The sequence below is a fragment of the Haliotis asinina genome, chromosome 7 (assembly GCF_037392515.1).
Source record: "Haliotis asinina isolate JCU_RB_2024 chromosome 7, JCU_Hal_asi_v2, whole genome shotgun sequence".
Lineage (NCBI taxonomy): Eukaryota > Metazoa > Mollusca > Gastropoda > Lepetellida > Haliotidae > Haliotis > Haliotis asinina.
In genome coordinates, this window is record NC_090286.1 from 12,876,694 (window position 1) to 12,896,656 (window position 19,963).

Here is a 19,963-nt window from a genome sequence, read left to right on the forward strand (position 1 = left end):
AAACATAAGATAAAGTCATCATGTGCTAGTGTTACCTATACGTTGTGTTACTATCTGGTTATGCTACCATAAGGTAGAACAAACATAAGATAAAGTCATCATGTGCTAGTGTTACCTATACGTTGTGTTACTATCTGGTTATGTTACCATAAGGTAGAACAAACATAAGATAAAGTCATCATGTGCTAGTGTTACCTATAGGTTGTGTTACTATCTGGTTATGTTACCATAAGGTAGAACAAACATAAGATAAAGTCATCATGTGCTAGTGTTACCTATAGGTTGTGTTACTATCTGGTTATGCTACCATAAGGTAGAACAAACATAAGATAAAGTCATCATGTGCTAGTGTTACCTATACGTTGTGTTACTATCTGGTTATGTTACCATAAGGTAGAACAAACATAAGATAAAGTCATCATGTGCTAGTGTTACCTATAGGTTGTGTTACTATCTGGTTATGTTACCATAAGGTAGAACAAACATAAGATAAAGTCATCATGTGCTAGTGTTACCTATAGGTTGTGTTACTATCTGGTTATGCTACCATAAGGTAGAACAAACATAAGATAAAGTCATCATGTGCTAGTGTTACCTATACGTTGTGTTACTATCTGGTTATGTTACCATAAGGTAGAACAAACATAAGATAAAGTCATCATGTGCTAGTGTTACCTATAGGTTGCGTTACTATCTGGTTATGTTACCATAAGGTAGAACAAACATAAGATAAAGTCATCATGTGCTAGTGTTACCTATAGGTTGTGTTACTATCTGGTTATGCTACCATAAGGTAGAACAAACATAAGATAAAGTCATCATGTGCTAGTGTTACCTATACGTTGTGTTACTATCTGGTTATGTTACCATTAGGTAGAACAAACATAAGATAAAGTCATCATGTGCTAGTGTTACCTATACGTTGTGTTACTATCTGGTTATGTTACCATAAGGTAGAACAAATATAAGATAAAGTCATCATGTGCTAGTGTTACCTATACATGGTGTTACTATCTGGTTATGTTACCATAAGGTAGAACAAACATAAGATAAAGTCATCATGTGCTAGTGTTACCTATACATGGTGTTACTATCTGGTTATGTTACCATAAGGTAGAACAAACATAAGATAAAGTCATCATGTGCTAGTGTTACCTATACGTTGTGTTACTATCTGGTTATGTTACCATAAGGTAGAACAAACATAAGATAAAGTCATCATGTGCTAGTGTTACATATACATGGTGTTACTATCTGGTTATGTTACCATAAGGTAGAACAAAGATAAGATAAAGTCATCATGTGCTAGTGTTACCTATACGTTGTGTTACTATCTGGTTATGTTACCATAAGGTAGAACAAACATAAGATAAAGTCATCATGTGCTAGTGTTACCTATACGTTGTGTTACTATCTGGTTATGTTACCATAAGGTAGAACAAACATAAGATAAAGTCATCATGTGCTAGTGTTACCTATACGTTGTGTTACTATCTGGTTATGTTACCATAAGGTAGAACAAACATAAGATAAAGTCATCATGTGCTAGTGTTACCTATACGTTGTGTTACTATCTGGTTATGTTACCATAAGGTAGAACAAACATAAGATAAAGTCATCATGTGCTAGTGTTACCTATACGTTGTGTTACTATCTGGTTATGTTACCATAAGGTAGAACAAACATAAGATAAAGTCATCATGTGCTAGTGTTACCTATACGTTGTGTTACTATCTGGTTATGTTACCATAAGGTAGAACAAATATAAGATAAAGTCATCATGTGCTAGTGTTACCTATAGGTTGCGTTACTATCTGGTTATGTTACCATAAGGTAGAACAAACATAAGATAAAGTCATCATGTGCTAGTGTTACCTATACGTTGTGTTACTATCAGCTTATTTACACATTTATGTTTACCTTTAAAGAAACAAATAACCGTATGTATGTGCATGTGTGTGAATGTGAGTGTGTGTGCATGCATGTGTGTGTATGTATGTTGTGTAGAGAAGTTATAAAATAGTCAACATAAGAAAGAGAATCTGACAAACAAAAGACGAAAATAATGCAGACATGGAGTGACTTCAACAGAGTGATTCCAAGCATATCATTTCAAAGCATTGACATTTGCCAGCCAGAGTTATACCCCTTAGATTTTCAACAGGAAACCTACAGGGGTAGCTGGTGTGGGAACAGTCATTTTTGGAACACAAAAAGATGAGCGAGTTAATTAATAAACCTTGGCTGTATGCAGATTCTATATCTCCCACTCACAGTTAACCGTAGAAATTTTTTGGTTGTATTCAATCCATCTGTACTTTAACAATTTGGGTGTGTGTTCAGGTAATTTCTGTCCTGGCAACAAGGGACACACACATGTTCACTTACAACACTGGGGATATTACATGGTCCCATAGACTTGTGAACAGTTATAATCACGTTTGAGCTTTGAAATTTCTTGAGTAACTAGCATGTTATGGTTCTGCACATGACCAAAAAAATACAAAATGTCTGTCCTATTTTATGAAGGGTAAAATGGGTAAGACTACAGAATACTGGCTACCTTCCGCCATCTTTGAAAGTGGTTTACTTTTGGTAGAGTTAGTGTAAGGTTTAGAGTTCGGGTTACAGTATGGATTATGGATACGGTAAGGTTAAAGGTTAGGGTTAGGAAGACGTGACACTACACAATATGGCTGGTAGTTATCCAGTATTCTGTAGGTGCACTGGTAAAAAGTAATATCAACTTTAAAATAAATACTTAAGTTCAGACTGCACTTTACAGGTCCCTGGAAGTTAGGGTAAGGGTTAGGGGTAGGGGTAGGGATAATTGCCGATGGCAGGGACCCATAAAGTGCAGGTGTCCTGAACATTTCAAATTACCAGTCAATTTTTGGGTTTTGGAGTTTGGTACATGTGGGAGTGTTGCTTTTATCCACACTGTCCTCATACCCAAACCCTCTTCTCACAGTCATCAAACAATGATATTTATTCATATATGTGAACTTTTGCCAAACAATCTGAATTGACAAAATTGAAGGGATCCACATGCCATTATCAAGGAAATGTGGTAAACATTATTGTCAGAGGTCAGGCATATCCATTTCTCAGTATCACCAGAGAAATGCCTGCTACATATCATAGTAGTTTTATGATTACAGGCATAAGATTTATTCCAATATTCTCAGAATGCACTACAAGACTTAGGCCTTTGAACTTACATAATCTTTGAATGTGGGAAAACCTATTTCTGCTTATGCATTGTTGCCAAGCTACCAGTAATCATTTGCTCTGTTCAGCACATTCCTTGATGTGATTTTGAACACTTCTTTCTAGTTTGACACAACCAAAATAAATGATAGTCTAAATGTCTACATTTGAGATATATATAGGTTATCACACTAGTGTGTTTGGGGATGGTTAATATCCTGCATTAGGAATAAACATTGTAAATACATAGTGTTTATTCCTAATGCAGGATATTCACCATCCCGAAGCACACAAGCGTGATAACCTATTTGTCATACAATGTCATTCTTACTTTATAATTCTACAAAAATACGATTTCATTTGCTGCAGATCATGAAACTAAATTTCATGGGATGTGCCTGCAGATCTATGACGTCACAAATATGTGCGTAGCAATATGTGACGTCACAAGCTTGGTGACGCAAGTTTGTACTGATCACTCATTTGAGTGTGTTACGTCATCTAGTTCCCAGTAAGATTTATGTTAAAGAACGCATTGTTGTCAACAAATCAGCTTATGTTTGAAAAAAAATTTGTGTGGAATTTCAGAAAATTTCAATTTCAATTTCTTTTGAACGCCAAATACACTGAATGTTCGCATGACATTGTGCACCTAGATTCCTATGCCATCCTCTCAATAAAACACTGACAGTCGGTCGAGAAACTGTCTTTGGTATCTTCGCAAGCCTATGGATTTCTATATTCGCTTCATAATCTTCTCAATCCATCATAACCAGGCACAAATTTTCTGGGATCAAAGGACTGACAGTACCGTAACCACGGCAGACAATCCCGACATGATCACACACCATTGACGCCATGTTTGTTTACACGGTGAAAGTAGTCCCTAAAATTTGCATATGACCTGTCTAATTTGCATCGGTATCCGTATATGATCCGGGGGTGATCCGGGGGTGATCAGAAATAATTTTTGTATGGTGAACATGAGCATATTTGTTGATCAACACATCCTGCAAATGGGACAACACAGGGTGTCAGTATGTTGGTGTGGTTGTAACGTCTTATCATCTTTCCATTCCCAAGATGGTGGGGTTGCATAGCCATAATGATGCTACCCCATTACAACAGGATCAGCTGCCTAATGTTTAAGATAAACGTTGCATTGATGCTTATTTGTAAGTCTAAAGACACAAGGACACATGTCAAGTCGAAGGTATGATAGACTGGACACTTGCTTTCCATAGGCAATACAGCAAAATGGGTCTGTCGAGGATGTAGAGTAGCTGCAAGCAAACAATTTGTAATCATCTGACTTGTTCACCAGAATACTGGATGGGCTGTACAAATTCAGTGTCAGTGTGGTTTGGAATCAGTCAATCCTGTACTGTCCATGATCTGGAATGCCCTGAATGGGGCTGATCACACAGACAGAAACATTCCATCGCAATCCTAATTGTGTTTTCTTACCAAATGTATATTAACGTTTCAGTGTATTTGATGTCAAAGATGCAAAGGTGACATTTTGTGTAAAATATTTCTTCCAGTTTATATTAATTTTCCAGAAGTAACAAAAAAATAGACTCTCAGTGTGATTCTGACCACCTGTGCCACAAGCATGGCATCCTGATGGTCTGTTCTGCCCTTGGTTGCCATAGGTAAAAGAGATTTCATAAGTGAATGAGTTAAGGTTACATACCAGCACTGGAGTTATCTGGCAGCAGCTGTAGAGCCAGGATTCCATATCTCATCATGTTGATGAAGCCGGCCTCTGGGCTGCTGATCAGGTCTGACTTCCTCAGGTCAAGCTTCTCACTCTCATCTTCCAGGGCTTCTGGGTACTGTTCTAAGATCTAACAAATATTTTTAGTCAAACACTATATTCCTGCAAATGATGAAAGAATGCTTGTGTTGGTTAGGAATTTGGAAGTTTTGGAATTAAAATCTTACAAAATTAACAAGATATTGCTTGCACAAAAAAACTGGGATGTAAGTGACCTTACTCTGTTGACACCAAACTGACAAGGACAAAGTCTTGGGCACACTAAAACAGTGATCATACTATGGACTAACTAAGCTTACCTTCAAGTTAACAGTGACTGTGATCTGGACTCATTTACCTAAAAGTGACCTGGTCAGGATACACTCACCTGACAAACACCTTGGTCTGGATACACTCATCTGACAATGACCTTGGTCAGGATACGCTCACATAATACTGACCTTGGTCAGAATACACTCACCTGTTAGTTTCCTTGGTCTGGGCACAGTAACGTAACACTGACCTCAGTCAGGATACACTCAGCTGACACTGACCTTGGTCTGGATAAAATTACCTGACAGAGAACTTGGGCTGGATACACTCACCTAACACTGACCTTGGTCTGGATACACTGACCTAACACTGACCTTGGTCAGGATACACTCACCTAACACTCACCTTTATCAGGATACACTCAAATGGCAGAGAACTTGGGCTGGATAATTTCACCTGACAGTGACCTTGGTCTGGGTACACTGACCTAACAGTGACTTTGATCAGGATATACTCAGCAGTCAGTGACCTTGACCAGAATACACTCACCAGACAATGATGTATCATTGATGTGATGTGGACACTAACCTTGTTCTGACTGATGTCCAAGGACCTATAGAAGGTCTGACACAGGGCATACTCGAAGCTGTCCAGCTCCCTCTGTACTACAGCCAGGAAGTCCTCTACATTCTTCACATTCACTCGCATGCCTTGCACTAGAGTCTGGTGGACAGATTTCCAATGTAAAATGTCAGATGCAGATTTTTCTTCAACACATATGAGAAATTTGTTTGTTTGGTTTGGTTTGGTTTGGTTGTTTCATGCCACACTTAACAATATTCCAACACTATGGTGGTGGTCTGTAAATAATCAAGTCTGAACCAGACAGTCCAGTGATCAACAGCATTAGCACTGATCTACGCACTTGGGATACGATAAGATGTGTCAACCAAGTCAGCGATTCCGACCACCTGAGCCAGAACCGTCACATGTTAGAGAGGAATTTGTCTTACCATGTAATAAAGGGCATACAGTACAGTACACAATAGATTGCACATCCCTCCCTTCATCTTGGAAGATGATAAAAACTTACAGACACAAGCATCCCTAATCTAAGGCAGTACTGTGACATACCTGGTTGGTTTTAGACAATACCAGAGGAGTGTGGACCACAACAGTCACAAACAGCTCAGGTGTGAACACAATACTGCTTCCTGGAATCTGAAACTGTGCAAGTACTTAAGGTTAATACAGTAATATAATATGCATGAAAAACTTCACAAAGCACTGATATAGATATCAGGATACAATATTCAACTGTGAAAAATCACAACTGTAAAATGTGTATAGTAGTATATACAATGACAGTTCTGGACCACTTTCAAGAAATGTCTCTACAAAGCCTTATTTACTAAATAAGGCTTTGGTTGGGCCCTTAGCTCTTGCTACTATTACCCCTACTACTTAACGTGTGTTGGAGGTAACACTGTGCCGTACGGTACGATCAATAATTCTTCTCTTACAAACCCCCTACCCGGCCCATCCCTCAAGTAGTACAAGTTAGGTTCGTCGGCTTTCATATCCACTTTATCTATGTTGTAAGTTTTGACTGACCATATAGGATCGGTGGCCCGCTTACGGCTATCACCCTCGTGTTCCCCCGGCTGGTATAGATACCTCACTAGGGCCCTATCTGGTATCTGTTTCTCCTTCCCACGCAATGGAGCAGCCGACTCTGCAACTATTGATTTTAGTTTGATAGCGTCTGCCAGTTTCTTACCGGTGAGACGGGTGACTTCATGGTTGATTGCCAACACCACCTTGGGTAACCTCGTGACCCATTCAGTCGATCGTTTTCCAGGGGTGGCCATCTCCCTAGCATATTGATAGCCGAACAAGCGCTCAGCCAAAGTCCTATTAAATCTTTCAACTATGGCTTGGCTGCGATGGGCTCCGGCCGTGCCACGCCTGACCTTTGTATCGTGTTTGGCTAGCAGTTGTGACACGGCACCCATGAACTCCCGTCCGGGGTCAACTTGCAGCTCTGTTGGCCACGTCAGTGGACTGCGTTTGTATATGCGTTCGAATCCTCTGGCTACCTGGGCCGAATCTTTCGTGGTCAAGGGTTCGGCTTCCTTGTAACGACTGGCTACGTCCACTACGGTTAAGGCATACTTGTACCTCTTGTCGTGGGGTAGGAACAGTAGGTCTGCCTGGTGAACGCTATTAGGTATGTTAATACCGAACCTCCTTCTAGGCACGTAGCGTGGTGCCGGCAAATAGATCTGCCACAGGGCTTGTTTTTCAAGCCACGCTTTGGCTTCCTCCGGGGGTACTCGCGCTATTTTAGCTAGCTTATCTACTGCGCTAGCTCCTTTCCAGTACCCACGCGGGCTGTAGTAAATAGCCTCAAATTTTTTCATGTCCATACGCGTATGTGTTTATCCCATCAATAGCTATCCAACGTTTCGTGTCCATAGGCGACAGGGACGTCTTGTTTATAGTCAGTCCGTATATCTTATGTCCATCACTTCTAAGTGTGTTCATTTTATGTCTAAAGGTACGGGTCTTGAACAGGGCTTCCTTGAATCTGGCGTGTTTGATGTGTTGTTTCACCACATACTTCTTAACCCCCTTAGCCTTCCGGATCTCACTATTGTCGGCTTTCAGTATGGAGTACATCTTAGGTCTCAAACCTATGTACTCGGCTATGGGCGTGCCAGCACACTCATCCTTCATCTTACCTAGGACCTTTTTATTTACCGTACTGTGTATGGCATGGGTCTTAGGGTAGTCGCTGGTGTCGTATAAATCGAGGTGTTTTTTCATGTCCTCGTACACGTCCTCGGTTCGAATCTCCATCAGCAGGGAATCCGTGTCAGTGTACAGCACTTCACACCTGTCGCCGTACTGTTTCTTGAGCTCGTTGTAGTAAAAGTCGTACATCAGGTGTTTGGATAAATCGAGGATGCTCATCCCCACGTAAACAGGCCGGTTGAATTTTATGTGGCTTTTCTTCATGTGTAGGGCAACCAGGTTGTCTGTGAATATCTTACTACGGTTGAATGCCGGACTGGCTATCAATCTCCTGAGCTTGTCTTCCTCACTCGACCGAACCAGCTTCACGGTCACGCGTTTCCTCAGGTTCTCCATAGTCTTACCAAACACCGAGTTGTTCATGAGCTTGTAGAGATTTTTCTCAAAATCACTGGTGGCTTTTTTTCGTAGGTCTGTGTTCATTCTGATGTAGGGCTCCATCCATGGGCTCTGGTCGAACATGAGCACCCTGTGTATTTTGGTCAGCCTCATACCCAACGACAGGTACAGCTGTAGGTTGCGATAGTGAACGATGTACTTGGTCTTATTCATTAAGTTAGGCACGAGTTTTTCAACGTCTGTCACACGCCCACCTGACAAGTTATGTTGGTACTCAGACATCCAGTCTGGTTTAACCCTCATACGTTCGGGGGCCAGGGGGTAGCTGTTGTGTGATGTGTGTAATTCCTTGGTATACTCTAAGTCAACCTCGAGGATATATCCTTTGTTCGAATCTGGTGCAACCCCCATAACATCAACGTGGGGTACCCATTCGAATCCCCCTGTAGGTAGATACTGGCTCATGGCCCAGCCGTACAGGTTGTTTGCGTCGAGGTAGAGAATGTGATTGGTTGGCTTGTTAGGATCGTAACCTTTCACGTATTGATTATTTGCTTTCGCGTATCGTTTGGATACCATGGAAATCCCACCTCGCAAGCCTTTCTCAATGAATAGGTGCATGTCGTAATCTGTGAGCAATTCCAAATTAACTCCGGTCTTTTTAAGCAAGGCGTCCCACGACAGACCTGGGCTGGTGTAATACCATGCGGGGTCGAGTTTATACTGCTTGAAACACGTCCGCCTAAACGTCTCAAACACGTCGGCTAACAGCAGTACATCTGTCCTCAAGTACAGGTCGTGATAATCACCCAGGTTCTTACAACCCAGTTTATTCCATACGTTAGTCGCGTGCGAGTAATCATCTAGTGAGACGGGCGCCTCATTCAGCTTGCTATAAAAGCAGTCAATAGGGGGTAGTCTGGTCTCGGTGAACTTGACCCAACTATCCATGTACTCATAGGGGTACACACCCTTCCTCATAAGCAGGGGTCTAGTCTCGGCGTCTGTGTATCGATCGGTGATAGGGAAGGTATTGTTGGCCTTGACCAGACTGTCGAGTGACGACAGGAGGAACTGAAACGAGTCAATGAACCTAAGTCCGTTTAAGCTGAAGGAGATGTATCTCTCCATGTTGTTGGGGATGCATGTTATATTACCATCGATTTTCGCAATGGCCTGCATGATCAAGTGTGAGTCGTACCCTCTCAAGTTGTGATATACAACGGGGATGTTTATTGTCTTAGGGTTGATTTTAAGCTTGAGGTTGCACGCGTTGTGAGCGGCGCCTCTATACTTACCAGTTATGTGGCAGTGATCTCTCACCGAATCACCGTTAAGTGGTGAGTCACACACGTGACAGTTAGTGCTACTAGCGTGAGCTAGCCTGTCGACTCGGGTCATACGCATGGGAGCGATTCTATACAATGCATTCCTAATAATTTTTTCTTCCTCCTGCAAACACTTTAGAAACCTTTCAGCCGCGTCAGGCCCCCTATACACTACCGGAGCTTTCGTTTCCCCGTCACAACGGACGACAATGTATCCAAACGAACAGGCTTTATGCTCGGTGAAGCTACCACTGGGAGCCTCGCCGGCGGCAGCCACTAAGGCTTCGAAGTCGGCGTATATGATATAAGGCACAGACATTTGGTTCTTGTGGTTACTGAATTTTAGGATATTATCACCTTCCTTAGGCATGTCGACTCGTATGGCCGTCTGCCCCACACCTTGGCAATCCTCCCGGTGGGATTCTAATAAATCAGCTCGACTGAAACCGTGTAGGCATCGTACACAAAAGTGTTTTTCCCCATCGTGTTTCGACTGGTCGTGCAACAACCGGCTGAGATGTTTTATCCACGTGTAGTGATACTTTTCACCTCGTTGGATCATGAATATATTGATAACTTGGCGATCCTTCACCGGGCTGACCCTGTGTACTATTGTTGTGTTACCTTCGTGCCCAAAGACATTTATAGCCAGATTATTCTGTTTTTCTACTTTAGTGATCTGGGATATGGGGGTGGGTTCATCTATACCATCCCAGTTGAGCCCATCGTCTTGGGGATAGCTAGAAAGCCTATCTGAATGAGTGCCAGCTGGAAATAAGGCTGACCTGATAGCTAACCTCAGGCAATCGTTTCCTCTATTCTTAACATTTACTATGGCATGTTTGTTCCTATAGTAGGGAGGCAAGGCTAGGTATGACCCGCCTCTGAATGGCATGTAGTTAGCTATGTCTAGATAGACATTATCGATTTTATCTACAGCCCACCCGGACCCCAAGTGTGTGTAGCGTTCTAGGTATTCTCGTATCTGCTGAAAACTGGTATCGATTGATGTATCAATGGTCTCTGTATGTGTGGCGACCTCTTGTTGGCCTCGGAAGTAAGGCTGAACATACTCAGTGGCCCCTGTGGGGCCCCCAACCTGCATATCGAGCGACATTTTCACTGTGATCTGAAACTTGATACTTCCTAGGTTATTTAGTTCCTGGTTGACCTTATCAGCTATCAGAGGCTTGATATCTGTAATGTCTATATTTCTATCAACGTGCATGCGCCAACCTCTCAAATAGTTGCCTACAGCGCGCTCAGTGCGCACGAACTGTAGGTCAATAGCTCTATTCTGTCGTAATAATTCTAAAAGTTGTGGTTTTCTCATACGGGAATACCCGCCTAAACCCAAATCGTGTGCCTCGGCTTTCAGTTGTTTTACAGTGGGAGGTTTTGCTACGGGGGCATGTGATAACAATGCGGTTAACCCGGCTCTCCCCAGGTTTGAATAACCCGTGTATCCAAGCTGTTTTGCTTGAGCTTTTAATTGTGTTACGGTAGGAGGGACTTCTAAACCTAGTAATCTCAACAATGCTGACTTCCGCATTCGAGAATACTCGATCACACCTCTCTGTTTTGCGACCCGCTTGAGCTCGCGTACAGTAGACATTGTGTTTACACCTAAGAGAACCAATGTCTAATTGCTTCACAGTAAAGGGAGGTAACCCTTAAGTGGCTATCTTGAGCAGTCGCCTACTTTCTTTTATGTAGCCTTTTTTATTCTCGTAGATGAGTTGATGTCTGACTACGTTCGCTCCGTGAGCTTTACATAGACAGTAATGTCCTTTAACCCCGATACCACACACAGAACACGTGTAGTTAGGACTTCCCATATGGAAACAACAGAACCCCTGATTCCTGCATTTCCTACCACAGGCCTCGGTCTTCCCCATAAGTATGTATTCGCATCGGTATGGAGTGGGTCTCATGTTTACTTATATAGGTATTTTAATTTAATTGCTTCGCAACCAACGCAGTAGCTGCTATACCCAACACTATGAAGCCCAGTTCACGATTCATTTGTCCCTTGGATGGTGTGTAGTACTGAGCGAGTGTGGGTTTATTGAGCGGTTCCAATTGTTTACCAGTTAGTAGGTAGTATTCTTTCATTGCTTCATCAACATCGTAGAATGTTTTAATGGCATGGTTTTCACGCTTGAGTTGTTCGTTAATAAAATCGATCCTCTGGAGGCGTTTTTTAGCGTAATCGGCCTGTGCTCTTTGTAATTTCTCAGTAGCGAGATCGTGCCGCTTCCTTTCTTCCTGTATTTCAGCCGCGTGATCATCTCGTAGTTTCGAGAAGAGGAAATTACTCCCGGAAAACGCCAGGGCATTCACTAACGCCCCACCGACCATCATAGCTATCGTGGCCATCCCTATATTTATTTCATTATATTATCAGGTATTATTCCTTGTTTTACTAGGATGTCTTTTGTGGCCATCGCCATACCAAGGTTCATTATGAGCATACCCATATCCTGCAGGTTGAAATCTAGCTTGATAGTTGGTTGTTTAAGCACCATTTTAGTCAACCGAGCGTACCCTACGGCTAGACTGGCTACCACTGTGGCGTGGTATGCGTCGTTGACGAACGTTTTCCCCTCAGACATTATGTATATGATATAAAATATTTTAAATTATAACATGATATGCGGGTCTACCGTGGGGGTGGGGGGCTCACTATTGGGTGGGGGCTCACTGTGGGAGGGTACCCCCACGTATAACCATGTTATAACCACGGCAGCAGTTACGCCTACAACCAACAACAGTCGGGTTGGGTTGGCCACTTTATGTTGGTTACACCACCGTTTTTTACCGGCAGCTACTCTCTTAGGATTCTTCTGTCTGGTTACTGTTTGTGAAGGGGTCTCCACCGTCACCTCGGGAGGGGTTTCCCTCACTGTGGGGGGTATCACCTCGGGAGCAGCATCCATCTATACTATTATTATTATTTTTTCTCTCAAATTGACAATGCATTGCCGTGATAATCGCCGCCGTCACTGGAGCCAACAACATACCATATTTGTGGTACAGCCCGCAGCTGATAGAGCTCACGGCGTGTTCGATAAAAGGGTCTTTATCTAGGTCCTCCCACAGGTAAAGTCGGCGCTCTGGTGGAATGGGAAGGAAGTGTGACACAATACCGGTGTATATCTGGGTCATAGCCGATCCTATTGTCTTTGTCATTTCTGCTCTGAGCCGGGACTCGTATCTAGCGTACAGCTTATCGATTTCTTCGGCTGACATTTTGTGAATTTTATCCGGGGTGTAGTCTCCAAAGTAATGTTTGGCTTTGCCGCCAACAGCCAACGCCACCAGTTTCTCTCGCTTATCATCAGTGGGGCCTGCCGGCGGCGTGGGGGAGACCCCCAACTGTTCGAGCAATTCCTCACACTCCATCTTATAATATAACAAGTAAGATTTAGTTTTAACTATATAATACCCGATGCAGGCAAAACACAGAGAAATGAAGGTTAAGTTGCACACGATAAATACTTCAAATATCATAGCTATGCTTAGCTTTGCTTAGCTTTGCTTAGCTTTGCTTAGCTTTAGCTTAGCTTTGCTTAGCATACTATATATGCTACTGGTTGGTCGGTTTTTAGAACGAGCTTAGCGTGTTTAGTTTCAGCGAGCTGTTTCTTCACCCGTTCCCGTTCTAATTTACTCATCACATCGTTCTCTCTCAAACACTCCTCGAACGAATCCCTGTCCTTGCAGTGAAATAAGGCCACCCATCGCGTCTGCTCCCTGAGGTCTTTCAACACCGAGTTGAACTTCTGCGTTAGCACCCAGACGCTGTGATTTGCATGCCGGCCGGAGAAGGCCAGGTACGATAGCATGTCTCTCTTTTTTGTTATCTCGCGATTAGCGCTGCAGTCGTCCAGTATAAACAGCGTCGGTTCCCCTTTAAATTTCTCGTGAAGAGCTTTCAACCAGTCCTGCAGGCGTGTTCCAGGGTCGATTTTGTGTACGTCCGGGTCCGTCATCACCCAAGGTCGCGCGTACGTTTTATTCATGCTCAGAGTAGGGCACATGATAACGATGTTATCGAACACATCCTTGTAGTAACCCTCCAACATATCCAACACGAAAACGGTCTTCCCACAGCCAGTCTGCCCGCACACTATGGCGCAGTGTGGGTCAGTGGGGAGGTGGGGCAGTGGGGGGTACCCCCCATCAGTAGATGGCTTGCACGAATCTCCCATTGTCTATATTAAGTTGCGCGTCCATAATAACGTACAGATATAATTTCAACTTACCAGCGGGTTGAGCCTTCTTAATAATCTGGATGGTTATCCCTTCGCTACCGTTATCTATACGGCGTCCGCTACCGTGCAGTTTATCATCATCCGTGGATCGCATGTCCAACCATAGGGCGTACTTGGTGGTCAGGTATTCACCGATCTGCACGGAGCCGAGGTCCAGGTCCTTTGTTATATAATCCCCCACTGGTAGCTTTTTTATCTCATCCCACTGCTGGTGTGGTCTCATACCATGACTGAACAGCTGGTTGGGCACGCCCTCGATGGTCACTTCCACCTTTTCAATCTCGGGGTTGAAAAACTTCTCGCTGTCCCTCCGGAATGGATCGTAATACTCCACGGGGACGACCAGGATACCTTTCATCGATCGCGCCGGCACGTTCAGGTTGATATTCCACACAGTGTCGCTCTTATCTCGCACGACTGATCTATGCCTCAGTACGCGATCGTACAGGATAGCCATCTTCCCAGAGTACTGGCTTCGAACCTGCCTGGCCAGCTCCGGGCTAGTGACCATGTCGAACTCCAGAGAGATGTTGTCTATGGCATAACTGGCCTCATCACCGTTCGGCGTACGAACTACTTTACTGTAATCGTTAAACGTGAGCTCGTATTCGAGCCTATCACCCAGCGCGGCCTGGTAAAACGGCGCGTGTCCCGTGAGCAACTCGAAGTCGAGCGGCACGCAGAATCGATTCCCGTATGCTCGAGCGATGGCCTTTTCACCGTCCGATAGCTTGTCTAGCTGGTCTTGCGTGAAGGCATACCCTATGCGCGACCGGGTTGATTTGCTGATACCCTGGTACACATCATTGACTCGTTCTCCCTCGCTTTTCCAGAGATCCCTGTAGCAGTGAAACACGTCGCTGTCGTCGATACTCAGCACCTCGTTACCGCTGATCTTGACGGTCGTTTTCTTGATGATAGCTCGACCCACGTTCCGCACTAGCTCGCGTTTGTCGTTGTCGGAGGTCAACGTGATATTGAACGCCAGTCGAACAGTGCCTGGTACAATGAGGTCATTCTCACCAAGGTTTGGAAATCTAACCAGCAGAGTTTGATTCTGGTCTATCTTGCTGGGATTGTTGGTGATGGTCACCGACTGTCGCACGGCTCTGGCGCCTAATGGCTCTCTCAATCTTCTGAAAGGATTTAATTTTCTGCCGTACATTGTTATATAAAAGAAATATATTTTTAATACTAATGGATGAAGACATAGATATGACGGAGATACCGGGCGCTAGTGCCCAGGCATTCGATGATGAGCAGGAGACCTCATTTACTAGTTCACCATTGAACCAAGAACTCTTGGAAACAACGGTAAATGATTATTACGAAAGTTTAAGAAGAGATAAAAACTACGTTGAACCACAGGGTCGATACCATAAGAATTTTTTTATTGATACAAAGGGTGTTCTACGCCTTAAGTCTGACCCAGGGGTTGACCTCTTTAACAAGAGCAATAAAAAACCACTGGCCTTGTCAACTCTAGCCAGTCGCCATGGTGTCGAATTTATCCGTAAAAATCTAAACATGAATGATTACGGTGGTGCAATACCTAAGGCCGTTAAAGAAGATCTGCAAGCTACCAGATCCCACCTCACCACTAGAGATGAAATGACACCACAGCGTGCTACAGAAGCCTCGGACAGCATAGAAAAACTGTTGAGCACCTACTGGGACAAACCGTTACCGGGGTTTGACTTTCCAGTAAGGGAACTGCACGGCTTAGACGAAGCCGTGAAACGCGTGCGTGGAGAACTCGTGAACAACATGGGGAAACTGAACGAAATCGACGAGCACATCGCTAGGGAAAAAACCAAACTCAACGAAACTGAAAACGATGATATGAAGCGTCGTATCAATGAATGACTACGTGATTTAGAAGACGAGAGACGTACACGATTGGAAGCCGCTTCCTCGAATCGTGAACAGCTTCGATCCCAGATCAGTCGCATTCGGGAAACAATCGATAGAATACTGAATGAGGATACAACTTTAGCCAACAGGATTCGGATATTGTTCCGGGAGCAAGGGATCACCATCGCCAGCATTCTAACTGCATTGGGTTTCATCATATCAACCCTGGTGGTGTCACTGGTGGGGGGAACCCCCACACCTGCCGGCGGGGGAACTCCCACTCCCACAGGCGGTGGTGTTAAAGACTGGATAAAAAAACTCGGGGAAGGCCTAGCTAAACTGGCTGGTAAAGCCGCCGAAGCCCTTCCCGGCATCCTGGGTAGCATCGTCTCGTGGTTGTTGGGCACTCTGTCTAAAACTGCCATGTGGCTCAGTCAAAACCTGTGGGCAGCCATCGTCGCCGTGGTGGGTCTGGTGTACGTAGCGGCTAAGAAATCTTTAACCAAATAAGTCCCAAAGTTACCCCACCAACCACCAGGGCCGTTTTATTATCAATATGCTGCTGATAGGAGGCCTGAATATGGGGGTGTGTGGGGGGCACATGAACTTTAGACTCCGGGGGTGGCGCCACTATACCCTTTTCACGTGGTGGGATGTGTGGGATATAGGGGGTGTTAATATCGGGGTTGATACCCAACTTTTGGTCCGCCGTGGCTATGACTATTTTGTTGTTATAACCCACCACTTTTTTTATTCTCAGTTGCATATCACTCGGAGCCATGTACAACCCCACGCCGAACACGTAATTGACTTTCGATCTGGCGTATTCTAACACGTTTTGGTAACGGTCGATGGCCCTCGGGAGATCAACTGGAGAATTGATAGCATCCTCAACGTTGGAAACGAATTGTGTCTGAGCGTCGTAAGCAGTTCCCTTACCGAGGATGTTGGAACGCGTCATCGACTGCGCACCCAACAGCGCCCACACGTACGTTCGAATCGAGTCGTTCAAGCGTATTGTACCAGCACGAGTGAATTCTTTCGATGTTTTTGAGATCATTTTAGTCCAGGCTGTGGCTGCATCAGGATTGGTTTGCTTTATACAGCTGACATGGATCTTTTCATTCGTTGTGGGGCCTGTAAATGTATGCCGGTTTGGGTTGTATGAACCATCTTTAGAACCGGCATAATATGTTCCGGACCTGTAGAAGTACACGAGAACTATACCGAGACCATGGTTCACACCAGGAAGGCGAAAGTCTTTATTCGTTGGAATCTCAAACTCCCCACAAATACGTTCATAAGCGCGTCTATCATAGGGGTTATTTGTCATACTCCACGCTTTATCTTGGGGAAGAGGAGCACTTATTTCCTTCAATATTCGTCTCGTTTGATAATAAATATGAAACAAAATAACCGCCTTACTCAGTTCGTCTATACCGTAGTCTGGTGTCACACCCGACCCTGTCGTCGCACACCACACAGCATAGTTGAGTTGGTTCTGCCAAAACTGCATTGGGTTTTGATTCCAGTTTACCACCGCCTGCGCGTTATTAACGGACACGACATATTTTTCAAAGATATTAATAAAGGTTGTTTTAAACCCCGTACCATCTGCATTCACCACGATTTTCAAGTGTGCTAAATCCATATTATAATATATAAATTATATATTATAATATGTACATAACACTTCCAGGGATAACGAGCGGTGAGGCCGTTCAGCTGACGCACGCGATCGATAACACGTCAGGTCAACTCGAAGTCGCACTCTGCGATATCACCTACCTACCGCAATGGACTAACATTAATATCAGCAACAATAAGCTGTTCGTCAGTGGGGCTCGCAGTCAGATAACTGACGGCTACTACAGCGTGTGCTCTCTAAACGACGAGGTCTTCAAACCCCTGGGAGCCGAACTCAAGATGAACGACTCAAACGGTACAGTGGTGTTAATCAACAACGGAAGAACCTCCTTGAGGCTCGGCCAACCATTAGCGAGGATACTCGGTATGTCTCCTGACGAGATAAAACCAACAACAACCGTCACAGGCACGAAGTTACCCGACCTAGTACCGTACCGAGAGCTGTACATTCATCTCGGTCAGGTGAGCACAACGTACAACATTCAAGGAGGTCACCCTTCCACTGTACTGAGAGCAGTGCCGGTGAAAACTGAGAAATACAACGACGGTAGAACCGAGTCGTTTTCACCACGGCAGTATAAGAGATTAACCCAGGGCAACATACCTGAGCTGACAATATCGGTGTTAGATATAAATCATAATCCTGTAAATATAGGATACCTCAGCTTAACGCTTCATGTAAAATGACCAGCGCACAAGGGCCCGGAGTGAAAAAATGCGTCAATATCGGGATCTCCGACCTTGGAGACACGCGCGGTTTCGACGCTCCCGGAGTAGATGGTAAATCGTACGCCTTGCAACTGAAAAACAACATTTACAAACGCGTTGAAATCCCCTCCGGTGGAACCCTAAGTGATATGATAGATACCACAAGAGCAACAGTCAACACTAAGTACGCCCTTGTCAACACCGGTGATAATAATTGGATAATATACCCATCGTTCGGTGGTAAACTGTTCGACTTAGACGATGTTGAGAGCACTACCGTCGCCCAAAACAAACCATATATGCTCGTCTTCACTGAAGATAACAAGTGGGTGTTGTTACCCGATAACGACGACTGGTTTCTCAATATTAGACTCGTCTCCCCTTACGTGTTTACGGATAACAAAGACAACCACCTAAATAAAGTCGTGAACAATGGAACCCTGCTCGTGGCTTACGTCCCAACTCAGAGACGTAGCGTAGTCGTCAGCCCAGTCAACACTATGGCAGCCCACATGCTATCGAGTAAACCGGCCATACAAAACGTGACATTGCAGTTGGTGTCTGAATTCGAAGGCGTGGTCAAGATACTAGAGAGTCTACCGGCAAACTCAACACTGATCATCAAAGTCTACCTAGGGGAACCATCGGTGAATGATGTCGAGATCGTGAAGGGGATCAAACTCGGGTGGGTGAAACGACACCAGTATCAAGTTTGCAACATTTACGTGCGGGTGGGTGTTGGAGCCGACACCAGTATGGAGGGGGTCAACGTGATCGTGGAAAACAAGATATCACTAACCAAGATCTTCCTGCCTGACAACATACACTTCATGGGTATGAAGTTCACCCCTGAATTATTATCAAAAAACCAGTTGGAAATTATATCGTAATAGTATAATAATGGCCAATCATCGTCCCAACACTACGCTTAACGACCTAGGAGATACGGAGGGATTCGATCAGCCTGGTGAGGAAGATGAATTATACATCCTGCACTTCAAAGACAACGTGTACAGACTGGTGCCGTTATCAGATTTAAAAGAGCCCAAATGGCTGATCAACTTAACACTCGCCTCACCTTATATCATAATAGACGAAAATGAGTTTATCTCTAAGATTAGGAACAACGGTGTCTGGATCGGGGATTTCATTCCGGAAGGGGTTTTCATAGGAACTACTAATACCGAAAAAAATAGGTTAAGGTCTGTAGTAAAAAATAAATTAGTATTTATCAAGTATTCTTTAAACATAACTCTTGATATATACTCCCCTTTCACACTCATCATAGAAGTCTTCTTTTGGGTTTTAGACAATGAAAACACCTCAAGAGTACACCAAATTTTACCCGGGGTGTCAATACACTGGTATAAAGAACACCTAGACCAATATTGTCGTATTGTTATACAACAGGATACCCCCACGGGTCCTATAAACCGCTTAATAAGCCTCAGTGGGTTTTTTATTACAACAGGAAAGTCTATTGACCTCTCACCTATTGCCCTGAGTAGTAGTCTAGATCTTGTAGACTTCAAATACATTAATAGAGTATTAACTGAAACCCAATTAAAATATCTTTCAAAATATATATTATAGGATGGGTCTGTACCCAGTCGTAGAGGAAGTAGCGAAGACGCTGGAAACCGTAGATGGGTTCCGCTTGAGGCAGTTATGTGATGTGAAACGTCAACTAGAACAAGACCGTGACACGCGGAAAGCACTATGTAAAAAGTACAATAGAGCTTTCAATATCG

At 43.9% G+C, this 19,963-nt stretch overlaps 1 protein-coding gene across 1 annotated transcript in view; it reads right to left on the reverse strand.

The window, feature by feature from the left end:
- LOC137291626 (KICSTOR complex protein SZT2-like) overlaps positions 1–19,963 on the reverse strand; it is a 114,771-nt gene that overhangs the window by 91,805 nt on the left and 3,003 nt on the right. Inside the window, exons 5-7 of the mRNA XM_067823033.1 lie at positions 6,377–6,469; positions 5,831–5,965; positions 4,907–5,060 (exon numbers count right to left, since the gene is read on the reverse strand). Coding sequence (XP_067679134.1) covers positions 4,907–5,060; positions 5,831–5,965; positions 6,377–6,469 — 382 coding nt within the window. The remainder of the gene's footprint in view (positions 1–4,906; positions 5,061–5,830; positions 5,966–6,376; positions 6,470–19,963) is intronic.